At 36.7% G+C, this 21,922-nt stretch overlaps 1 protein-coding gene across 1 annotated transcript in view; it reads left to right on the top strand.

The window, feature by feature from the left end:
- Positions 1-784: 784 nt before the first annotated feature.
- Positions 785-21,922, top strand: part of LIX1 (limb and CNS expressed 1) — a 59,240-nt gene continuing 38,102 nt past the window's right edge. The window contains exons 1-6 of the mRNA XM_047089549.1: positions 785-1,842; positions 3,389-3,454; positions 3,670-3,772; positions 7,106-7,154; positions 8,578-8,708; positions 8,913-9,058. Of these exons, the coding sequence (XP_046945505.1) occupies positions 8,596-8,708; positions 8,913-9,058 (259 nt within the window). The 5' untranslated portion in view covers positions 785-1,842; positions 3,389-3,454; positions 3,670-3,772; positions 7,106-7,154; positions 8,578-8,595. The remainder of the gene's footprint in view (positions 1,843-3,388; positions 3,455-3,669; positions 3,773-7,105; positions 7,155-8,577; positions 8,709-8,912; positions 9,059-21,922) is intronic.

Here is a 21,922-nt window from a genome sequence, read left to right as displayed (position 1 = left end):
AAAAAAATGACCACTAGATGGCAATGTCACTCCACAGTCACCAGCCAGAATGTCCTAAAATTACTTGCATCAGTGGTAATGATCTACTAGAGGAAATAACAGCAGATTTATTTCCAAGAATGATAAAGACAGCAGATTCCCTTTCACCTTTGTAAAATTCATTCTTCTGTTTGCAAGACCTATCATTAATAAATACCTTTAATTACATAGACACAAGAAAATGTCCAATTCCCTTGAAAATTAACGCTAACTTGGAAAGTGTTTACCTAGCTTCGAATTTTAGGTGTCTTCACAGCATTTACTAAATAGATCTACTTTAAAGCATTTCAGTAAAATAATGTTGAAGACATCTTAATAGAACCATAGAATATTTATGTTGCAATACATATTATATTTAGAGTATCAAAGGTAAACTGGGAATGAAACTATATGACATCTTCCTACTCGATTTTTATTCAGTTGATGCAGTCCACTTTTGGGTACCTACTACATAAACACTATTACTCTAGGAACTTTGAAATCTAAGTAAGCAGTTCTTATCCTGAATAGCCTCAGGTTTCTTGTGGTTGGCAGAACAGATACATCAAATGCATAAATCTAAGCAAATTATTCAGTGTCTAATCAGTGTCTAATATTTTTTTAATATTTATTTTTGAGAGAGAGCGTGAGCCAGGGAGGGGCAGAGAGAGATCTGAAGTGGACTCTGCTGACAGCAGAGAGCCCCCCCATATGGGGCTGTAACTCCCGAACCATGAGATCATGACCTAAGCTGAAGTCAGATGATTAACTGACTGAGCCACCCAGGTACCCCTACTCACAATTTTTAAAAGATGTTTTTGAGTAGTCCTCAATTAGAAATTAGAATTTGGTCTATCAAACAAGATGTAACCCTCACATTTAAAACGTCCATAGTGAACAATGAGCAAAAACAATTTAAGTGTACTACTAATGTAGTCCAGGCATGTACTGTGGTTAATAAAACACTTTGAGTCTACGAGTTCCAAATTTAGATCCTGGTTCAACCACTTCCCAGACCTCAAGTGCCTTCTGTAACCTCTCTAACCTCACTTTTTTGATTTGTGAGATGACATTTAATAGTGCCTGTCTTAGAATTATTATAAAAATTAAATAACACCTGTAAGGAGCTTAGCACAGTACCTGATACATGTTATATATTAGGAAGTATTTCCCAAATGATTTCAGATTACCAAAAGGAAGATTCTGGAGGAATCTTTTCTATTTCCAAGGTCACTGATATTTCACCTGTGATCTTTTTGGTGCTGTTTTCATCTCAACGTACAAATGCTTTGCTTGTAACCTTGCATCCTCTACTTGTTGCTCCCACGAAATAAGTTTTTCCTACAAGATAATGCAGTTTATACTTGTGCTAAATAACTTTGTGATATTGGTAGCCATGGGTCTGTTCTTTGGTGCCTAGCTGGCTGTCTTTGAGCTTTCTCCAGAACCTTAAAGATCTTTTAAGGCTACTAACTAGAAGATAATCATTCTTTTAGTCAAGTACTCAGTAAATGTTATGACAAAACATAGTTGTCTAGTTAAAGAACTTAACAGGTAAACCCGCAGCCCAGAGGTTTATCAGCCACTTCCACAAGGTGGAGGTGTGAGTTCATTAGGTTCTCAGGGAGAACACTTCCCTGAGGTGTAAGTTTATTTCAAGTCTCATTCAATATTCTGGGTGGCTAAGGCTCACCATCTCCATTATTCTTCATCTCTCTTCAAAACATCTCCCTAGAGAGCATCAGGCCATATCTTAGTTTGACCTTGATTTGCTATATGAAAGTCTGGAACCATCTTATGCAACTGTAGAAGGCTGGGAATGAGGTAAAGTTCAAAATAACCGTGAGTTACACAGTTGTGTAATAACAAGGAGTGTAGGAATAACTCCAAAGTCTACAACACAGTGAGGGACTAATATTGTTACATTTTAAATGTAAGTTTTTCTTTTGTCTTACTATTTTAAATAATGATGACATTAAAATTAGTATTTTATATAACATTTAGAATCAGATTATGTAGGCTTAATTCCATAAATAGGAGTGTGCCTCATAATACAAATAAAGTATAATCCTTGGAATATTTGTCACAATATTACATGGTTCCATTTAAAAAAAAGTAACCACTTGAAATGAATGAATCCAATAAGGGTGATTACTATAACTGCTTTTAGTGGAAGAGGTTCAACTTACATTAGGAATAAAAATACAATATTAACCCGTACATTTTGCACATGCTTGATGTTGTCTAAAGATACTGAGGAAGTATACAGACTTTTAAGATAAAATTTTTGTTGACCTAAAGCATCCACTATATTTGAAGAAACAAGATTAAACACATAACAATTAAAGGACAGTACAAAGTCAACTGTCCTGAAAGCCTGACACCATTGATCTCACTGAGGAACCTCCAAGGACAGTGGATAAGTGAAAGTTCAGAGTGATTTGGTGAATTATAGGGAAGAGGGATTTGGTTGAATAGGTAGATTAAAAAAAAGAGCTTGCAAAGAGGAAATCATGCAGAAGACAAATAAATGTAGTGTGCTATGGTTGGGAAAGGGGTATTGTGCAGCAAATGACCAAATTAAAGATTATTTTAAAATTTTTGTTAGAATTTACCTTGATGTATTGGAAAGGAGCGATTGTAGATTTTGAGCAGTGTAATGATTTGATTTTAAAGGGGGTGGTGAGGCACCTGGCTGGCTCTGTTGGTAGAGCATGCAACTCTTGATCTTGGGATCATGAGTTCAAGTCCCACATTGGGTGTAGACATTATTTAAAAATTAAAAAGAAAAAAAAATTAATTAAAAACTAAAAATAAAGGGGATGGAAAGGGGAACTAGGGAAACTTTGTCAGTGTGGGTAGATTGGAAGGAGTCTTGAACAGAAGCTAAAATGTTGCCCAGTCTCCATAAGTATTAAGGTTTAGACAATCTGGGATAGAATCTTACTATTATACTGGAGGTGTAAACATTCTTGATTAGTTTGTTTTTATTTTAGAGATGAGAAAACATTTTTAGATGTAAAATTACTTGCCCAAAATCACATGGAGTGAATAGGGTTGGGAGTAAGTGGGAGGAAAAAATGGAATTGGTAAGTACCAGGAAGGTGAAAGGTAGAAAAACCAGAGTATCTGTGGTTTAGAACTTGGTATCCAGCCCAGGGGTCTCTTTTGCAAAGTCACTAAGGTCCACAAACTTTGACTTGTCTTCCTGGTGTTGTGGAGGTATGAGAGGAGACAGTCCTTACAACCAGGTCCAGGTTTTGAGTCCTATTCTCCACAAAATTTCCTCCCTTTTTAGAAAACATGTTGGGTTTTTTTTGTTTGTTTTTTTGTTTTTTTTTCCATGATAAGCCTTTCATTTTTCTCACAGGCCCAAGAAAACCGATCTCAGTAGACTGAAGCTCTGCCTGGAACATTTCTGGTTGTTCATGAGGAGGTAGGAGGGGATTAAGGTGGTGAGGTGGGGAGTAGTACTTTTTCCTTGAGCTCAAAGCTACTGAGGTACCTGGGGAGGATCAGAAGAATATATCATTCTCTAACTTGGTCTTTCTCTAGTTTTTAATTCGTAGAAACACAGGCCCCCTTTGTATGCAGTTTTCTATTCCTCTTTGAAACAAATTTTGAAAAGAAATATTTCTTCTGTGTCAACAGGATACATGCTAAGTGCAGTACTCTGATAGTGACTGCAAAGGAAGTGAAATGGAAATTATAGTTTACAATGTGAAATGGATGGGCGCGAGGCTTTTATCTTAATGTAAGCATATCCATAAATATAGCCTGAATTGAATTAAGAGTATACTAATGATGCAATCTTTACAGGAAGTTTCATCTAAAATATATGGAGCTATGAAGTTAGTGGCTTGCTTGAACTTAGTTGATAGCCATCAACTAATCTCAGGTTTAAGTCATTTATTTACAGCCAATAAACATTCTTCCTGGGTTTGTTTTAATCTAATATTAATATTTTTTTTGTAGTCTAGGTTTTCATTTTACTTTGCTCATTACTGTTGCAAAGATTTAAACCTTCCAAAGAAGTCATACCCCAGAAACATGACCATCTAAAGGAAAAAAAAAAAAAAATGTTAGCTTCAATTAGTCTATCCTTTCTTTAAAGGAGACCTCAACTCTTTGCGTTTGACGAGAGGCTCAAAGACTCAGCTGGAGTTCAGACACCTTTTTTAGGATCAATCTGATCACTTTATAGCCACAACCTGTGTAAATTTTTTCTTCAACACGCAGCAAAATAAACTCCTGTACTGGATAGCAAAAGGTAGGGGGTGGGGATGGTTCCTGTGAGAAAATGCAAGGAGAGGGAGAGGAGCCCTAGTTATTACTAGATAAACTTTTATGAAAGAAAATATTGTTGTAAAATCCACTGGAAAAAGTCACTCCCAAAACAAAAAATGTTAAACTGTTTTTCTTTTTCTTTCAAAGTATATATTATGCTGGAAGTCAGCCAGCCACAGTTAACAGTAATATGTTCAGTTTTCCACAGAACACATACCTAATGACCCAAGGGCTTGGCATCAGTATCTCCAGTCTTGTAAATGAACATTCAAATTCTCTCACCTTACTAGTAAAACCTCCTCTGGTGATATCTTTGGCCTCTAAAGTATTTCTTAATCAATTTTTACTTCTCTTCCAGGACCAAATACCAAGACAGAGCTGGGTAATTGGTTACTTAAAATAGTCAAGATGACATGGGCTCATTCAGTCCCCCAAATATATATATGTAACAGAAGGTTTGGATAAACGGATGTACTTTCATTGTTCTTTCTGGTTAAAAGTGTTGATTCTAACTGCCCTGACACAGATAAAGAGCAGTTCACTAGCAGTTTTATCTTGTGGGGAAGGATATTATTTTAAGAAAGCATTTTTTATAATATTGTATGAAAATGAAGAGATGTACATTCTTTTAATCTATAAATGGGATATTAATCAATTTTCTACTTACCTTTTCACGTAGTTAAACAGATTAGTACTTACTGGTGATTTCCTAAATGTAGTGAAATATCAGGGTAAATATGTCTGAAATAAAGTTATTTTATGTTACCTGTGTCTTTTGAATTTGTCAGAACTTTTGTCAGAAGTTGCCTTTCCAACTGACCCTCTCATGAATACCTTGATTCAAATATCTCATTGACCTTTCCCAGTTAAGAGTTAACAAAGTTGATGTTAACCAGCTATTCATTCTTCCTACTGGTGTCTTTAGTTTTGTTTAGCTAACACTAAACAGTCATTAGTTATTACCTCAGCAAAGTCACTTTCTTCAGGGCCTTGCCCTTCTTCACCCTCCAGAACACCCCTAGAAACGGTCCTGCACATAGGCAACCCTTGACCCTCTTGTGCCAATCCAGCTCTTAGGGCCTTCCACCCATCTCCCATTGGAATCTGGATGGATCTGCTATGTTCCCCATTGTTTTTGTAAAGGATTTACTCTCTGTTTATTTAACTGCATGACTTGAATTATTTTTCATTTTATTTACTTTATCTTAAATTGTAAATTTTTAAGAATCAAAGCATTAGCAAGTAAGTGAAGAAATTATTTCAGAGAAGATAATCTTCCTGAATTTCAATCAGTGTCTTCTCCCTTCTTTAGGTACTTGATCCTCTAGAGATGAGTAGCTATAAGTTGGCTCAGGCTCAGTTACTGCAGTGGAGTCTGCATGCCTACATGCCTGGAATCTCACCATCTTCACTACAGCCTCACCTACAGGCCCATTCTCCCGTTTCACCTACCCCAGGCTCCTCCAGGACAGAACAGATCATGAAGTGAGGGGGCACAGAGGATAGTGGAGGTTCTTTCCTGTTTTTAACTAAAGATGATTATTTCATGCATTTATTATGTGTTTTAACATTCTGCGTGTTATTTCAATTGGTGACCCCCACTTTCTTATCATTTTTGTACCTGTAATGAACTACCCAACAAATATATTACTATAATGATAGGAATAAATTTTCTTTTCCTTACCAGCAAAATGATTGTTTCCATAGACGTTTTTGCTGCATAGTGCATGAAACGGTACAAAATATACCACCTTGATTTCTCATCTTCTCAAAGAGTTCTGTACTCCCTGGGAGCTTAGTAAGTGTGCTATTGCACTGAGTCTTTCCCTTTTACCATTGGGTGATAAGTTTTGATCACTAAATATATCAGTTGGATGGCATTTCTCACACATCTGAGTAGCATTCTAACAGGATTTGTAAAAACATCATTTTGGTTTTCACTGTAGTCCTCTACCCTTGTTTTAATACCTAAGTTTTGCTTTTGGCATATGCCTACAGTTGGCTGAGGTTGACAGTGAAATCTAACATGTGAACTGTAGAATCTGTACTAAATAGACAGGGGTATCTTAGGTTTTTCCCACCTCCCTCATATACTTTCTACATTAAAGACATAAAAGGGTGAGAAACCCCTGAGTTGTTAGTTTAAACTGTCTTACATTAACACTCTAGAGTGAGAAGTCTTTATGGATGGGCAAGGAATAAATGCTTAGCAGAGGATTTGGAAAACTTCTGTTGAAGCATTGGGCCTGATCAGAAAGAAGAAACTATACTATCCAACTAGAATTCTTTTTTAATTTTTTAAAATATAACTCAGTAAATATCATGATATTTTTACAAAGTTATCTTTGCAAAGCCGTTTTGGAGTTCTCTAAGCAGACACTCAGTTTGTCTTTAGAAAAATCTTATGGAAGTTGAAAGTTAATTTTCTTAACAAATTCTTACCTTTCATTTTAGTTAGCATTAGTAATGAATATCTTTGGGCTGTTTTGTTTTGTTTTATTTTGTTTGTTTTTGGATTTTTATTGTGTGTGCGTGTGTGTGTGTGTGTGTGTGTGTGTGATGAGTATCTTTGAACTCACCATATTAATTTGTGTTTCTCATATTGTTGAAAGGATATGAAGTTTACTATGGGATTAGAAGTGATCTGTTTGAAGACCAGTCCAGCTTTTAGGAAATAAGTGTAAGAGTTTTCAGAAAGCTATAGTGTGTGAAAATATTTGTGGTCATTTGTAATATAGCTACAGAATCATAAATGTTAGATCTTAAAGAAAGCATTCAGCTCAATCCCCTAATTTTCTAGATGAGGACTGTGAGCCCAGAGAAGACATGACTTCTTCAAAGTTATACAGGTAACAAATATCAAATCCTAGATTTTACTAATACAAAATTCAGTATTCTTTTCATCACAATACACAACCAAAATATTTTTATGTACTACTAAAGATAAGCCCATAAAAAGTCTATTTATTGACCAAAATCTCGGCATAGACCAGTTTTACATTATCAGACTCGCTCCTTTGAGAATCCCTGGCTCTCTAATGGGAACCTTATATGTTTTGGTTTCCAATTCAGTATCACACTGAAAGTACTTTCATTCATTTATACTTTGTGTCCAATCAATGTATAATTTTTTTTTTTTTTTATCTACAAACCATCTAGCTTCTCTTTTAAATTCTAAGCTCATGAATGGCAAAGATGCTGATGATTTCCTATTTGGTGCAGCCCATGTAAAGTAAAGTACACTTTGGAACCCTAAATAAGTGTCTTAACATGTAGCGCTACTTCTTTCACATCCTTTTTTATAATAATATCTTTGCACAGTGGGGCAGCCCCATGTCTCTGTCATATGTGACATATATTCCCTGTGGACATTTACTAAGTAATAGTCATTATGATAAGACTTATTATGACAGCACCATTTCCTCTGTTTCCTTTTATTAAGCCCACCCATATTCTACCATCTAGCTGAAGAAGCCTATTGCATGGAAAACATTTTACTTTTATTTTGTCGTTAAAGGACTGTTTTCAGTTAATCATGCAACACAACATAGTTATGGAATCTGGAAATGGGAGAGCAATCTCTTGTGCCAACTCCGAAAAAGTATTTTAAATAAAAGTAAAGTAGTCCTTAACAAGTCTTCAATAAACTATCATAGGTTATAGCCATTAAAATCAGTTCTTTTATATGTGGTATGAATCCTAATTATTGCAATGGAATCTCATGACATGTTTATGTCTCCTGTGGAAAGACTATTTAACCTTGTCGTGAGTGGTATGGGAAATAGAGAAAGAATCTGTTAAGGTATGTTAGTAACTACCTATATTCTATTGAAAAAAATATATATTTTTGCTTCTTCTGAAATTTTAATAGAAAGAATTAGCACAAAATAAAAGGAAGTGAATAATATCAGAATTCATTAAACTCAATCTTTGGAATGATTTTCCTTGAAGAGTCAAAACAAAAACAAACATTCCTAGGCAAGCCAAAAGACAGTAACAAGGTTTTATTTGCCACTACCCATCATAAGTGACAATAACATGGGTGATGGGGAAAAAAAAAAGAAAAACAACTTTTAAACTTGGCTCCCAGAGAGATGCCCCTGAATTCAAATACCATAATCTGGTCCCTGGCTATATCCATACTCTTTATAGCACTTCTTTACCAAAGAAGAATTTAGATTATACTAATTCTGAACTGAAAGTCCTGAGCTGGAAATTTCTTTGTTCCTAAGGTAATTTCTTTGACAAATAACCTTCTTGATTTTATACCAGGGGACAGCACATTTGAAGATGGAGGACCAAAAGAAATACCCAAGTCGGAAAGCTACACACCATTCAGGCAGAATCTGGTTGGAGAGGAAAGCTGGTCTCATGATCAGAGAGCTTCCCCAGCTAGCCTGTAGGTGGGTGTGTTTAACAGAAGGAAGCAATGGGAACCCGCCTGTCAGCCAGCCTTTAGAGCTAATTAGCTCAGCATACAACAAAGATAAGTGAGCCTGGGAGGAGGGCCCCCTGAGGGGTCTTTAGATTCTGGGAAATGTCTGATTGGCAGATGTTAAAAGGGATTCTTTGGTAATCCTGTGCATCAATGAGCTGCACAAATTCAGTCCAGGACTGCAAGAATTCAGGCATGAGGACACTGTGCAGCAGGCTCACACAGGCAGACCCAAGATGGACAGAACCTTGGAATCCCTGAGACACATCATTGCCCAAGTCTTGCCTCACAGAGACCCGGCTCTAGTCTTCAAAGACTGTAAGTACTGAAGGGGAAAAAGTTTTCTGAAAATAGTCCTAAACGTCTAGTCACATCCTATTTAAGTATGATTTCTCCTAAATCTCTGTAGTCGTGTGCTGTGGTCTAAGTGATATTTAACTTGTTCCTGACTTCAGTCAGGAGAATGATTTCATTTCACCTACGGGTATTAGTTGCTGGGTTATTTTGTCAGTGATACATCTTGCTAACTGTTTGGAAGTCTTTCCTAAAATATAAGCCTTGCCTAAGACTTAATGAACTCTTCCAGATGCTTTTTTAAATAAAACACGGCTGATTGCTAATGAGATTAAAACTAAAAATAACTTAGAAATGATAAATACTCTATATTTGTTAACCTGTTTCACCCTCCATAACATGTTAACTGTGTTAAGTCAAATATTGTGTTTGTCTGAAAATTTTTATTGCAAACAAACAACAATAAATCACCAGTGAGCTCTTAAATTTTGGTAACAAATTATAACACTTTAGTTAAAAGGCCAATAAAATTAGCCTTCCCATATCTGCAATGTCCCTATCCCCCCAAAATCTAAACAGCTATGGCAAAGTTATTTCAAAGTCTTTTTTAATGATTATGAAAAATAATTCAATCAAACTTCCCAATTCTAGCAATACTATTATACCATTTGTCATGTAACTTAGTTTCTGGAACCAATTTGATTTTCTGCTGCTGCAAAACAGACTATCTTCATGTTGTATCTTATCTACAGTGAGTTTCATATTACAAAGGGCTTCTGAAATAGAATTTTGCTATGGAACTGCCCAAAAGGTAAAATGCATATGGAATTTTTTTTTTCTTCAATAAGTTACAGCTTTCTTTGTGAATCTTGTTATGTTTGTCTCCATCAAAACATCACTGCTTTGGATTTTTGCTCTCTGATTGCTGAATAATGTTAGTTTCCAGATGTCCTTTTAGTTTATATTTCTCATATGTGTGATGAAGAAAAAGAAATGTTGGGCCATTTTATCCTATAAAATTTTCTTCTTAGAAATAAAATTGTAACCAGTATGCCCTTTAATGCATAGTGGAAGCCCTTTATTTCCTTCCTCTCTTCCTTCCTACCTTTCTTCCTTCTGTCTTTTTTTTTTTTAATATTTTCTTCAAGCATATGTCAATAGCTATGCTAGACTAATGAAAATCACTCCCTCCCCCAGTCTAGCCTGGAGTCTATTCAGGTTTGGTGTGTTTCTTTAAGTGAAAAGGGAAGGAAAGAATGTCTTTCTCTTACAATAGCACTGAATTCACTAGTGAAGGGTAAAAGGGCTCTTGACCTGCTCAAAGCTTTGGATAAATTGTATAGAGCCAGGGGTCTTATACTGTGGATTTGGAGAATGGAAGCAGAAAAAAGAAAAGAAAAGAAAAGAAAAGAAAAGAAAAGAAAAGAAAAGAAAAGAAAAGAAAAGAAAGAAAAAGAAAGAAAGAAAAAGAAATAGAGGAGCAATTTTTCACCAAATTTCTTGTCAATTCAAGAAGTTTACTCTGAAATTATATGGTCTACTTTTTAAGTTGAACTAAATCCCAGGAATTGTTTACAGTTTAGCCAAGAGAATAAAATAGAAAAAGGGTTAAAATAAAATATGCATTATGTTCTGTCATCCAGACCTTTGCAGGAACTCTTTTCTATGGAAAAATAAAGAAGTGTCCAATTTTATATATTTCATTCTTTAACATAGAACCCAAATTTGATCAGATAACATTGCCTGTTTACCCTGGAATAAGCTGTACTCTGCAACTGCTTGCATGGCTTAATAGGTGTGAGTATTAAACTGCTGATCCTCTCCCTTCAGGTGTTTCTAATCTGAAAAATGACTAAATGAAAGTAAGCCAAATGGCAAATTTCTATGCCAGCGGTTTTTTATAACATTGAAACATCCAACCACTTACCATCCTCATGGAATAAATGGGAACAGGCTTACACACTTTCTGGAGCAGGACATCAAAAGTCTGCCTGGGGGTTATGCCATGCCTTGGCAACCTATCACGCACGTGCCAGAGTTTAGCACGTGGACTCATTTTCTTTGGCACACCCAAAAACTGCTGCCACCACACTCATCTTTTACACAGCTTGTAAAAAGCTGCCATCAGCCTTGAACAGCAGGTTCTGAGCAGCCTCCTCTCCTCCTAGTCACTCCTGGCCCCCTTTCCCCCAACCCAGTCCAGTCTCTTCCTGCTATAAGGAAAGGGCTAAGCACTTGAGCACATCACTGCCAAATCCTTAAGAAAAATTGCTACCTTGCTTTCCTGCAAGATGAAAAGCCAATCCAAGAATTTTTAAAACCCAGAACAGTTGAACAAAGGAGCATTAAAACACACACACACACACACACACACACACACCACATACTCTAAAAATGTTTTTCTTAATTTCTATAAATGCAAAGAAAGTTTTTTTTTTCTCTTCATTCTTCAGAAACACATAATACAAGGAATGTAAATGATCATTCAATTAATTTTATGCCTTCAGTGGCTTTTGGTTTGTTTAAAAACAAGCAATTGTAAATTGAATTTTCTCTTCAAGTTGGTCAGGAAAAGCACCCAGAGAATTTTCTGGTCTGAGATGGATACACATGGGGATAGTTATATTCATTTAAAGAAATATTATTTGGATGCTTTTCTTAGCATCCCAAGTGGCATTTTGCAATGAACTAAATCTCTCATTTGTTTTAGACAAGGTGTTCATCCAGCAATAGTTGCAATTTTTTTTTTAATTTTCTTTCCTGGAAAGAAATGAATTCCATAACAATTTTTTTTCTGTTTCCCCCTATTTCACGTTTCAAATAAAAAACAATGCAAAGACATTTAAATAAGGTCAGCTCTAAATTTGAAATTTGCTCATCTAAGCTGACACTGGACTGTTCTCCACTACCTAAATGTCTCACATTTGTAACAAGTAGCACTAGGAATCTCTACACCACCATACAGAATCTCTTTGCTGAGAAATTAAGGCATATATCCATGTTGCCTTCCATTCTTGGCTTTGTGTAACATTCAGTTTCTTTTCATTTATCATATGTCACAACCAAAGATGAGCTATCCTAAGAGCAGCCCTTGTCAGCTCTTTTGAGAGTGTGTGCGAGCTTACTATTTATTTACCACTGTTTGACAGTTCCTCATGTGCTTTCTCAAAGGAAATCCACATGATTTCAAGATGGCTGAACATTCAGATTCTTCTGAGTGTTAACTTTTCACATGACAATAGCATAATATGTTTATCTGCCATCTTTGGGCTCTCTCTTTATCCATGCATAGTAATGCTAGGGTATCAAGTTCTCATCATGTGATGACAGGCACTATGCTAGGAACGTTTATTCACAACAAACCAGTAATGTAGGTACTATTGTTAATTATAGATGAGGGAACTGAGTCTCATGAAGTTAAGGTGACTTGCCCAAGGTCATACTGTTAAATGAGTGATACAGCCAGAATTCAAGTAGTGTATTCCAATTCCTCACCTTTAGCCACTACAAAACTACAAGACAACTATTGGCTCCTAGAGGTGTTATATAACCATGTCATTTGTGCTGTTATAGGAAAATGGGGGAGGGGACAAGGGAGGAGGATTGAAATGACCTCTTTTGGAAGTATGGAGGGAACCCACTAAATAGGCACATCTGAACAGGAATATGACAGGAGGGTCAGAGGGGAAGGGCATGTTTGATGAGAAAGAACAGCTTGTCCATAGAAGCTAAGGCAATACAAGAACAAGGCATTAGGGGAGGTGGAGACAAGGTGGTAAAGGCAGGTGGAATGATGCAGAAGTGTAGGCAACAGGGAGTCTTCAGAGTTAGCAGTGATCCTAGATTAGTTATGCAACTTTATGGTTTTATGTTGCATTGGGAAAAATATTATATTGACATCTTTTGGAGGCACACTTCCTCATGCTAAGTTAGGGAGAATTTAACTTTTTCAATGGCGAAAATCCTTTTGCCTATTCAGGCAAGATGCAAGATGTGTGAATATAAACATGCCTGTAGTGAGAAATCACTTTGACTTAACTGAAAGCCCAAATCAAGTCAAACTTTATTAAAATAGATTGTTAAAAAAACTGTCTTAGTTATCATTTAAGCCATGAGAATGTGTTAGTTTCCAGCATTGACTGATAAAGCGATGTTAGATTTCATTAATATGTTTTACGCCCAAATTTCATCGTGAAAAAATGAGACGTTTCCTTCCTAATCATTGCACAATTAGGAAATGTCTCACGTATTTGAGGTGCATTAACTTCCATTTGGGAAACGTTTTTCGGCATGAAAGGTTTTATTTATATCAGATAGGTGAATACTTCAAAAGGTTCATTTTTACCCTTTGAAAAAATTGGACCAGACTATAAAGTTATTAAAACCATGTTAGTAATCATGGTTCTGGCTGTATGCAACCCAAGAGAGCAAAAATTCTCAAGAGTAAAGTATTTTCTCTATCCCATGCTTTTTAGTGGAGTTATCTGAAATCTATAAATTTGATGATACATTTATGGGTTTTGCATTTCACAGAAAGAAATGGAGTAGGATGTAAGGGATGAAGGTACTTATGCAGTAAAATCTCTACACATATTGCACTGCATTCCACCACAAAGTGTGCCTAAAAGAATATGGTTTAAAAAAAATCTCACTGCTCACTAGCTTATTTCCGATTAATGATTGAATCTTAATTACAATAATTTTAGCATCTAAACTGTGAAGCCTGTTGAAGCCTATTGAAATGCTAATTTTACTTTATTACAGGATACAACTAGAAACAATTATATAATTATACTAAGAAACAAATGCAGATTTTGGTTCAGCTATCAGTGGCATAAACACTGTTTCCTAACCCTTTTTTCAGTATATATACATTTGGTAGAATTTAAATACTAAAAGTATCAGCCCCAGAGGAAAACTTTTCAAAATGGGGAAAAAAAAAAGTGGCTTCTTGATCACTTAATGGCCATCTGTCTTAATACATTTATTTCTTAATACATAAGTAAGATTTAACAAATCAAAACAAAATATGATCTATATCCATCCTGTGATCAAATCTAGAACTTCTTCATGGTCTGCTGTCTCATCTCAACATAGGTTTTTTTTTGTAGCAGTTAAGATTTGTTAGCCTGATCTCAACTTTAACAACTTCTGAAACTCATGTGTTAAGTTACAGCCCATAATAGGATACAGCTGCACAAGGGTGAGTTTCTAAGTCATGATTTTTCTGTTTAAATGATACGGTTTTACTGATTATGTGCTACAGATTGATTTAAGAAATGTAAGACAACTTTAGAAGCCTTTCATAAAAGAATCTTCTGTATTTAATACATTTCATATTGAAGTTTTAACCCCAAAGGCTCTTACTTCTTTGCCTCCATGTTCAAATGCTCATATAAGTTTAGTCTGTCAAGGTAGTTAAAACAATCTTATTTTAAATTAAAAAGAAATAAAAAGATTTTTATTGAAAGTTTAATATTGACAATTGTCAATAATATTGACAAAATATTACACTCCCTGTAGTTCTCTATATTCTTTCTTTTGTGTCCATGGAATGCTATTTGAATTATGGTTTGGCTTTTTTTTTTTTTTCCTGCTGCGATGATAATCAGTTGATCCCTATTTTGATCTCATCCCATCAGGCAGCTGTGGGAACCCGTCATTTAGTCACCACTCCTTTGACCCTTATGGCCTATATTATATAGTTTACATTTCTCTTGTGCAATATGAGTTGTAGCTTTGCTAGCATGTTTTTGTCCACACCTAGGTTGGATGTCCCAGGAGGGCAAAGCCATACCTTGCACTTCCATGTGCTCTCCCACAGGGTCAGGCACCTAGCAGGTGCACAAAGACATTTTTGGTTGCTGATTGATTTGTTTTCTTCCTCACAAAAAGAGGAGAATATTTTTCCTATTGTCAGGTGTTCTCCTTTATTATAAAATAAACTGTACCTGAACCTTCTAAAACATCATACAGTGATACCTGAAACACAGCCTAATTGCATGCATGGTTAAACTGACAACCATATGAAATAGGATGGAGGAAAAAAGGACTCTGGAAATAAACACCCTCTTCAAACAACTTCCCCAGAGCACTGCCTGGGGTTGGTCATGGTAGAGCACCTCCAATCATTCCATATTCCACATTGGCACAATAACTTAGATTACCAATCCTTATATTCATCCTCAGGGTCTAACCTCAACCCTGGGTCACCAAAGGCCTTGCACCATGCTCTTTAGGGCCAAACTCTGTCTATGCCTCATACTTTACATAAACCCTAGTTAGACAGCTATTGCAGAGTCGTGAAAGGCTTTTTTTTTTTTTAAATGTTTATTTACTTTTGAGAGAGAGAGGAGTGGAGAGGGGCAAGAGAAAGGGAGACACAGAATCGGAAGCAGGCTCCAGGTTCTGAGCGGTCAGCACAGAGTCCGATGGAGAGCTTGAACTAAGAGCCGTAAGATCATGACCAGAGCCAAATAACCAGCTGAGCCACCCAGGAGCCCCGTGAAAGCATTCTTATAATGACTATACCTAGGAAAAGTACATTATACACCTAAAGCCACATCTGCACAGATTGAGCATTTTAACTAAACAGAATTGGTCAGCAAAGCAACCAGTGTTTTTTTTAATCTTTGATTAGTTATCTAAAATTAATAGTCCTACAAAGTCTCTTAAATACAGTGTAATGTCAGTGCCTAATGGAACATGAGAAAGATATATACTTCCTGATTGATTAAATAGATTACATCAGGTTTTTATTCTATGTAGCTTTGTGATTGGATGACATCATCTGACCATGATGCACATATAAACCACACATGGGAACTCAGGCATGCTGCTGATGCTGTTTAATTCTGGTATACTTCATGATCTTTTATTTTATTTTAATTTGTCTTTGTGATTCCCTTTTGCTCCTTCATAGTCTTTCCCCTTTGCCTTCTTTAAAAAAATGACTCAGTACTTCCAAAGATATAAAAAATAAATGTCATTTACTTTAAAATTTTTTTAATGTTTATTTATTTTTGTTTAATTATTTTTGAGAAAGAGAGACAGAGTGTGAGCAGAGAGAGAGAGGGAAACACAGAATCTGAAGCAGGCTCCAGGCTCCAAGCTGTCACCACAGAGCCCAATGTGGGGCTTGAAGTCACAAACTATGAGATCATGACCTGAGCCGAAGTCAGATGCTTAACCAACTGAGCCACCTAGGTGCCCCCAAAATAAATGCCATTTAAATGTCTCCCCAAATGATATACAGTTCAGTAATTTTAAATTCTGAAGGTCAAAATTAAGCCAAAAAGAATGAGATACTTTTTTTGTACATTTTGGACAATCTCCCAAGAGGTTAACTTTGTAAAACAACCCAAAGGATCATTTCAAGAAAAATGTTCAGGGAAGAGCATGGGGACCACAGCAGAAGAAAAGAAAAAGCCAACAAAAGGAGAAACACAACCGGCTTTCCAGCTGCTGAAGGAGCTAGGCACTGATTCAAGTGCATTCCTAAAAGAAAGTTCCTCTCCTGGGAACAAAGTAATACTCCAAGTTGTCTCAGTCCTGCTGTGTAGCTGTGGCTACCTTTGAAAGAGTGTCTACACATAAGAAAAAGGGGCCCAGGATTCCTACACGTTGTACCCAACCTGACACACAAGCTGTGCCAGCAAGATTCCACTGGCCAGATCAAAACCTGGCAGAACCTGAGGATGGTTATAAATAATGAGACAACTAGGTCTGTTGGTCAGTGTCCTGCAGTTTACCAAGCCAAATGCAAGACCCAAAGGTATCCCATTTTACTACCCATTTGGCATGAATCATAAATTGGCATCACACCTTGAGCTTGCCCCTTAGATTATTTGGGGGATCTTTTTCTATTTGTCCTCAAAAAAACTAAGAAATCACATTTGGCAAGAGCAAGCTGTACGTGATTGAACTGCTAGAATAGAAAATACTAATTAACTTTATTTTAAAATATCACCTGCTAAGGCTAATTTAATTAAAGATTATATTAAAATATTGCATAACATAAATCCATCTGTTTAGAGGCAGAGAATCAATTTAAAAATATGTTAATCATCTTGAAAGCCTCTTAATGATTTATCCTTAAATGGTAGCCTTTCCAATTTGTCTTAAACTGTTTTTGGCAAGTGATATTTTACCCAGCTAGAATTTTTTCTCTGTAAGGCAGAAAAGAAATTGGTTCTTTTTTTCTGGTAGATTTATAACATACTTTTAAGATCCCTTTTTGCTAGAAAATGAATCTTTTCCACTTAGGACTTATCTCATATTAGGTAGTTGAACTGGGCAACAAACTATAATGTTTCTATTTTCCTGAAACATAAACAGTCATTAGCATTAATTTTAAGTGAAAGTTAGCCCCTGTCATGTTTGCTAAAAGCAGTTGTATTGCCTTTAGCATCCATATAAAGTGAATAATATGGACAAACATCTCTGTTTCCAGATTTTGAGATGTAGCATTTCATCCATTTATTTTCTGGCTATTATGAAGCTTTGTCTTTACCAGCAAATAGTATCAAAAGAGGCCTCCCTTTACCATTTCTGAATGGTATTGCATTTCCAAAATTGCATATTTTGGAAATAAATAGCACAATGTGTACAATTAGAGAATTTTCAGACTTGCAGACTTTTTTTTAGAATGTTTAATGATATGGTTTCCAACCCAGGAACAATCAGTTTCAAAGATGCCACATGCAAGCATATAATCATGCCTTTTTCTTTCTTCCATCACCTTCTCTAACCACAAATAATAGCTAATGCTCTAGTGCTTACTATGTGTGAGGCTCTATTCTGACATTTCCCACTTAAGCCTAACAGAAACTGTGTAGTAAGTACTGCATGTTACAGTTAGAACTGGAGTAGTTAAGTAGGTACCTTTGACTGGTAAAGACAGGATTCAAACCCAGGCATTCTGACTCCAGGTTCCATGATTTTAACTACTGAGTAAACTGCCTGCCAGTTGATAAAAGGTGGAGAGAGAAGACACAGTATACATTTTTTTGTGTTTGAACCAGTGTCTGTATTTGAGGATTCTTCTATAACACGCTCTATAATCCTTGGGCCTTTACATTCTATACATCTCAAAATGCCCATATGAAAACATAGATCATTTCTCCCTATTGGCATCTGCATCACACGCATCCAATCCGTGAAAATGACAAGCTCCAAATTTGTAGGATAAAAGCCCTCTGAGTGTCTGGTTATTGATGATCTTGTCTGAAGGGGATTTGTCCTTCTTCCAGGCTGCAGAATGAGCCCTCTCTCGCCTGCCTCATCTCCTACCCACTTCTCATAGATTTTTATGCCCAAACTCCTCCCAGAAACCCTCTCTTTGGTTCACTCAGATGTCCAAGAGCAGCCATACATTCTCTCCAAGTGTCTGTGCTTGTGTCTTCATGGATGGAGTCACCACAAGCAGCACAGCACCTTAGGCAAAGACAAAGGGCAAGGGACCCTGTGCTCCTGCCTTTCTTACCCACTCGGGTAAAGCTGGGGCACTAGGACATTGGGGTTGATTTCCAGTTATTAAAGGAAGCTAAGTCCTCTTACCCTGTCTCCTATCAAATCATACCCCTTTCCTAATGGCACCCTTTCCTATGCCCTCTTAAACAATTCCTTGGCTGACACATTATTTTTCTTACTCTGTTTGTCAAGCCATCCTTACTCCTTGGAGAGCACAGCTTCTTTCTCATCATGGTCTATATCTCATTCTTCTGAAGTGGCTCAGCTTAGGCCTTCCTCCAGGGCAGACTTTTCCTGAACTTTTCAGTCTACATTCATTTGCTTTCCCCGTGTGGATTGAATTCTTGTGCCACAAATTTTTAGGTTTTAAATATTACTTTAAAAACATCTCTGTTCTACAATGTAGCACTCGTAATATTTTCTTCACCAATTATATTATCATGTATTATTTCTGCAATCAAACTGTAAATTGTTATGGGAAGAAGCCTGTTATGAACTTCTTTTTAAATCCATATCATCAAGGTCATGGTCATCAGATAAACTATGCCAGTCAGTACACATTGCTGGTTAATTATGTTCCACTAATGCCAGAAGCTACTTTCAAATCCTTTTCAACACATTGCTCTAGGCAAGTCAGTGTAAGCGTGTTTGAGTTGGCACTCCAAGACAAAATTACTTACCATCTCTATTCAGGGGCTTCCTAAACTCTACTTTTTAAGAAAGTGAAGACCTTGTTACAAAGTGAGTAACAATCATGTGTCTACTCTGACCAGGCTTCATCTTTCTGCCCCTACTCCACCATCTCCAGCTGAGGCATGGCTGCCACCACCATATCCATGCTGTGTGAGCACCACAGTGGTTCATACATGAAACCTCCTATTCTAGAAGGAAGTCTTGACCTCTCTAGGAATTTTAGTGACTTCACTTACCTTCTACACAGTCATTCAGTTGCACTCAAATAGTTCAGAAAGGTAGAGTTTTCTTATATCCCAAGTGAATTCCACAATTGCTTCCAGATGAATAGCCCTGTGGTGTATACCAAGAAGGCTACAGAAAAGAATGAACCAGAGTCCCTGCCCTCCAGAATCTCACAGTCTGCTGTGAGTTAAATAACAGAAAACTGTATTCTGTAAGATGAATGCATTTCATTCCTCTAGCCAGAAAGAAGTCCAGCCAAGTCTGACTTTATCAGTTTAGCCTGGAACACCACATCCATTTCATTAGCATGGTTTAGAGGAGATTAAGTGCTAAGACACAAGGCCACTAATGGAATGAGAGCTCAGGAAAGGAGATCCATATGGGCTGGAACCCATGAGTAAGGCATGATAGAATAGGTGGTATTTCCTCTGAAGTATGGGAGTAAGTTGGATGGATAGAGGGGAGGAGCAGAAACAACACTCCTGGGAGAACTTGAACCAAAGGACAGGTAAAAAATAAGAACTATATGTTCAGGAACAAGTAAAGACACTGCTTTGCTGAAACTGATTGGGGGTTTCTATAGAAAAGATCAAAGGTTGGATGGTAAAGGTATTCCACATGGTTGGATGTCTTCACTGGTCATCTGCCTTCTGTGAAATCCTTAATGCTCATCTTTTTATAATCAAAAAGAAAGCTTGAGGAAGGGAAAAATGAAATCCTCATTTATGAAAGATTTTTTTGGAGATAGAATTGCCACTCTGAAAACTCTGTCATATTCAAATTTCAAAACACAATGACAAAGAAAGTAGCCATACTAATAATGCCTATAAATTACAATGCAAATTGTCTTGTTGATACACAAAATAATCAAAACTTCCGAAGTGGTTTATGTTAGTTCAGGCTATTGCAACAAAATACCATAGACTGGTTGGCTTAAACAACAGAAATTTATTTTCTCATAGTTCTGAAGGCTGGGATGTCCAAGATCAAGTTTTCAGCATATTTGCTTCCTGGTGATAGACCTCTTCCTGGCTTGCAGATGGCTGCCTTCTTGCTGTATATTCACATCGCCAAAATAGGAAGCTCTGGCGTCTCTTTCTGTTCTTATAAGGGCACTAACCCCATCATGGGGGCCCCAACCCAATGACCTAATTTAAACCTAATTACCTCCCCAAAGCCCCATCTTCTAATACTATCATCCTGGGGGTTAGGTCTTTAACATATGGATTTGGTGATTTGGGGAAGGAAGGATAGGTAGGAGGCACAAATATTTAGTCCATATCAGGGTCAATCACTTGTGTCCGAGAAAGCAATTTGGGGAAATGCAAAGGATTAAGAAGTTTGATGTGCACAGTAAATTCAGAGGTTTAATTCCTTTCTTTACTCTCAGATGTTATAATCTGATAGAAGTCACAAAAAAGAACTAAATTTCATGCTATTATTCTTAGGCCCTCCCCAACGTTTCTCTCTCCTTCTACTCCTCTCACACCCCTAGTCTCAGCCATTTGATATTCTATTTCTTTGTAGTAATTTTACCAGTTTAACATCAGTTACCTTGAAAAACATAAAACCACTGATGACCTGTGGGTATTATACCGTGAACTAGTAGGGCTGCTCAGTTTGTCTTGACTCCAGCATTAGGCAAATTGTTAACCATCTACCTTATCCCAGTCTAGCTGAGGATGCACTACCTCTCTCATACTGTGTCCAGATTCACTGTGGATGACCAATTTATCTTGTCTTGGCTGTGGATAAAGACCTTTTTCTTTAGTGTCCATTAAAACAAAGTAGAAAGTTAAAAAAAACAAAACAAACTTTACTAAACTTTGAGAGGAATAATGCATAACCAAAAATGATATGTTCCAAACTATAGCTTCTTGACATTAAGATGGAGGGCATAATCAGGCAGAGAATTGACCTTGGCTTTTGCTCATGGCCCTGTGCCCAGGAAGCCTGTCCAAGCTCCTCATCAGTCTTTTATCATTTCCTCTTCTTCCTCTTGTTTCTCTGTTAGTCATCCTTACTTGAAAGAAGGGACTAGAATGGGAGGCCCAGTCACTGCCCTCTCTGAGGTATACAATCAGTGGGTATTTACACCGTTGCTTTAAACCAGAGCAAAGTGTTGGTTGAAGATTGGTCATCAGGATACCTGTTCACATCCTGGCTGCTCATTCATTATGACAGTTCCAAGCTGGGAACATGTCATATAACCTGAATGAAAAAATACAAATATTGGCCTTTGCTTTATTTGACTTTATCAAGAACGTGTCAAAAAAAAAAAAAAAATGCCCCCTGGGAAAACATAGGTGAGGTAATTCTTGTGGAGAGCCTCACATTGCCAACAGCCTCACAAATGCAGCATATCTTTTATGCTTTGATGATATTCAAATACTCAACTAATATTAATTATGCTCATACTATGTTCCAGACTTAGTGGAAAGAAAAAATGATGTAATTCTTCCTCTAAAGAGCACTGTCTTCAGTAGAGGTAGGCACACA

Source organism: Lynx rufus, unplaced genomic scaffold (assembly GCF_022079265.1).
Source record: "Lynx rufus isolate CCGP_SWC_20201006 ecotype Redwood Valley unplaced genomic scaffold, mLynRuf1.p SCAF_1, whole genome shotgun sequence".
NCBI classification, from domain to species: Eukaryota; Metazoa; Chordata; class Mammalia; order Carnivora; family Felidae; genus Lynx; species Lynx rufus.
Note: the sequence above shows the minus strand (reverse complement) of the source record. Positions and strands in the feature narration are given on the sequence as shown.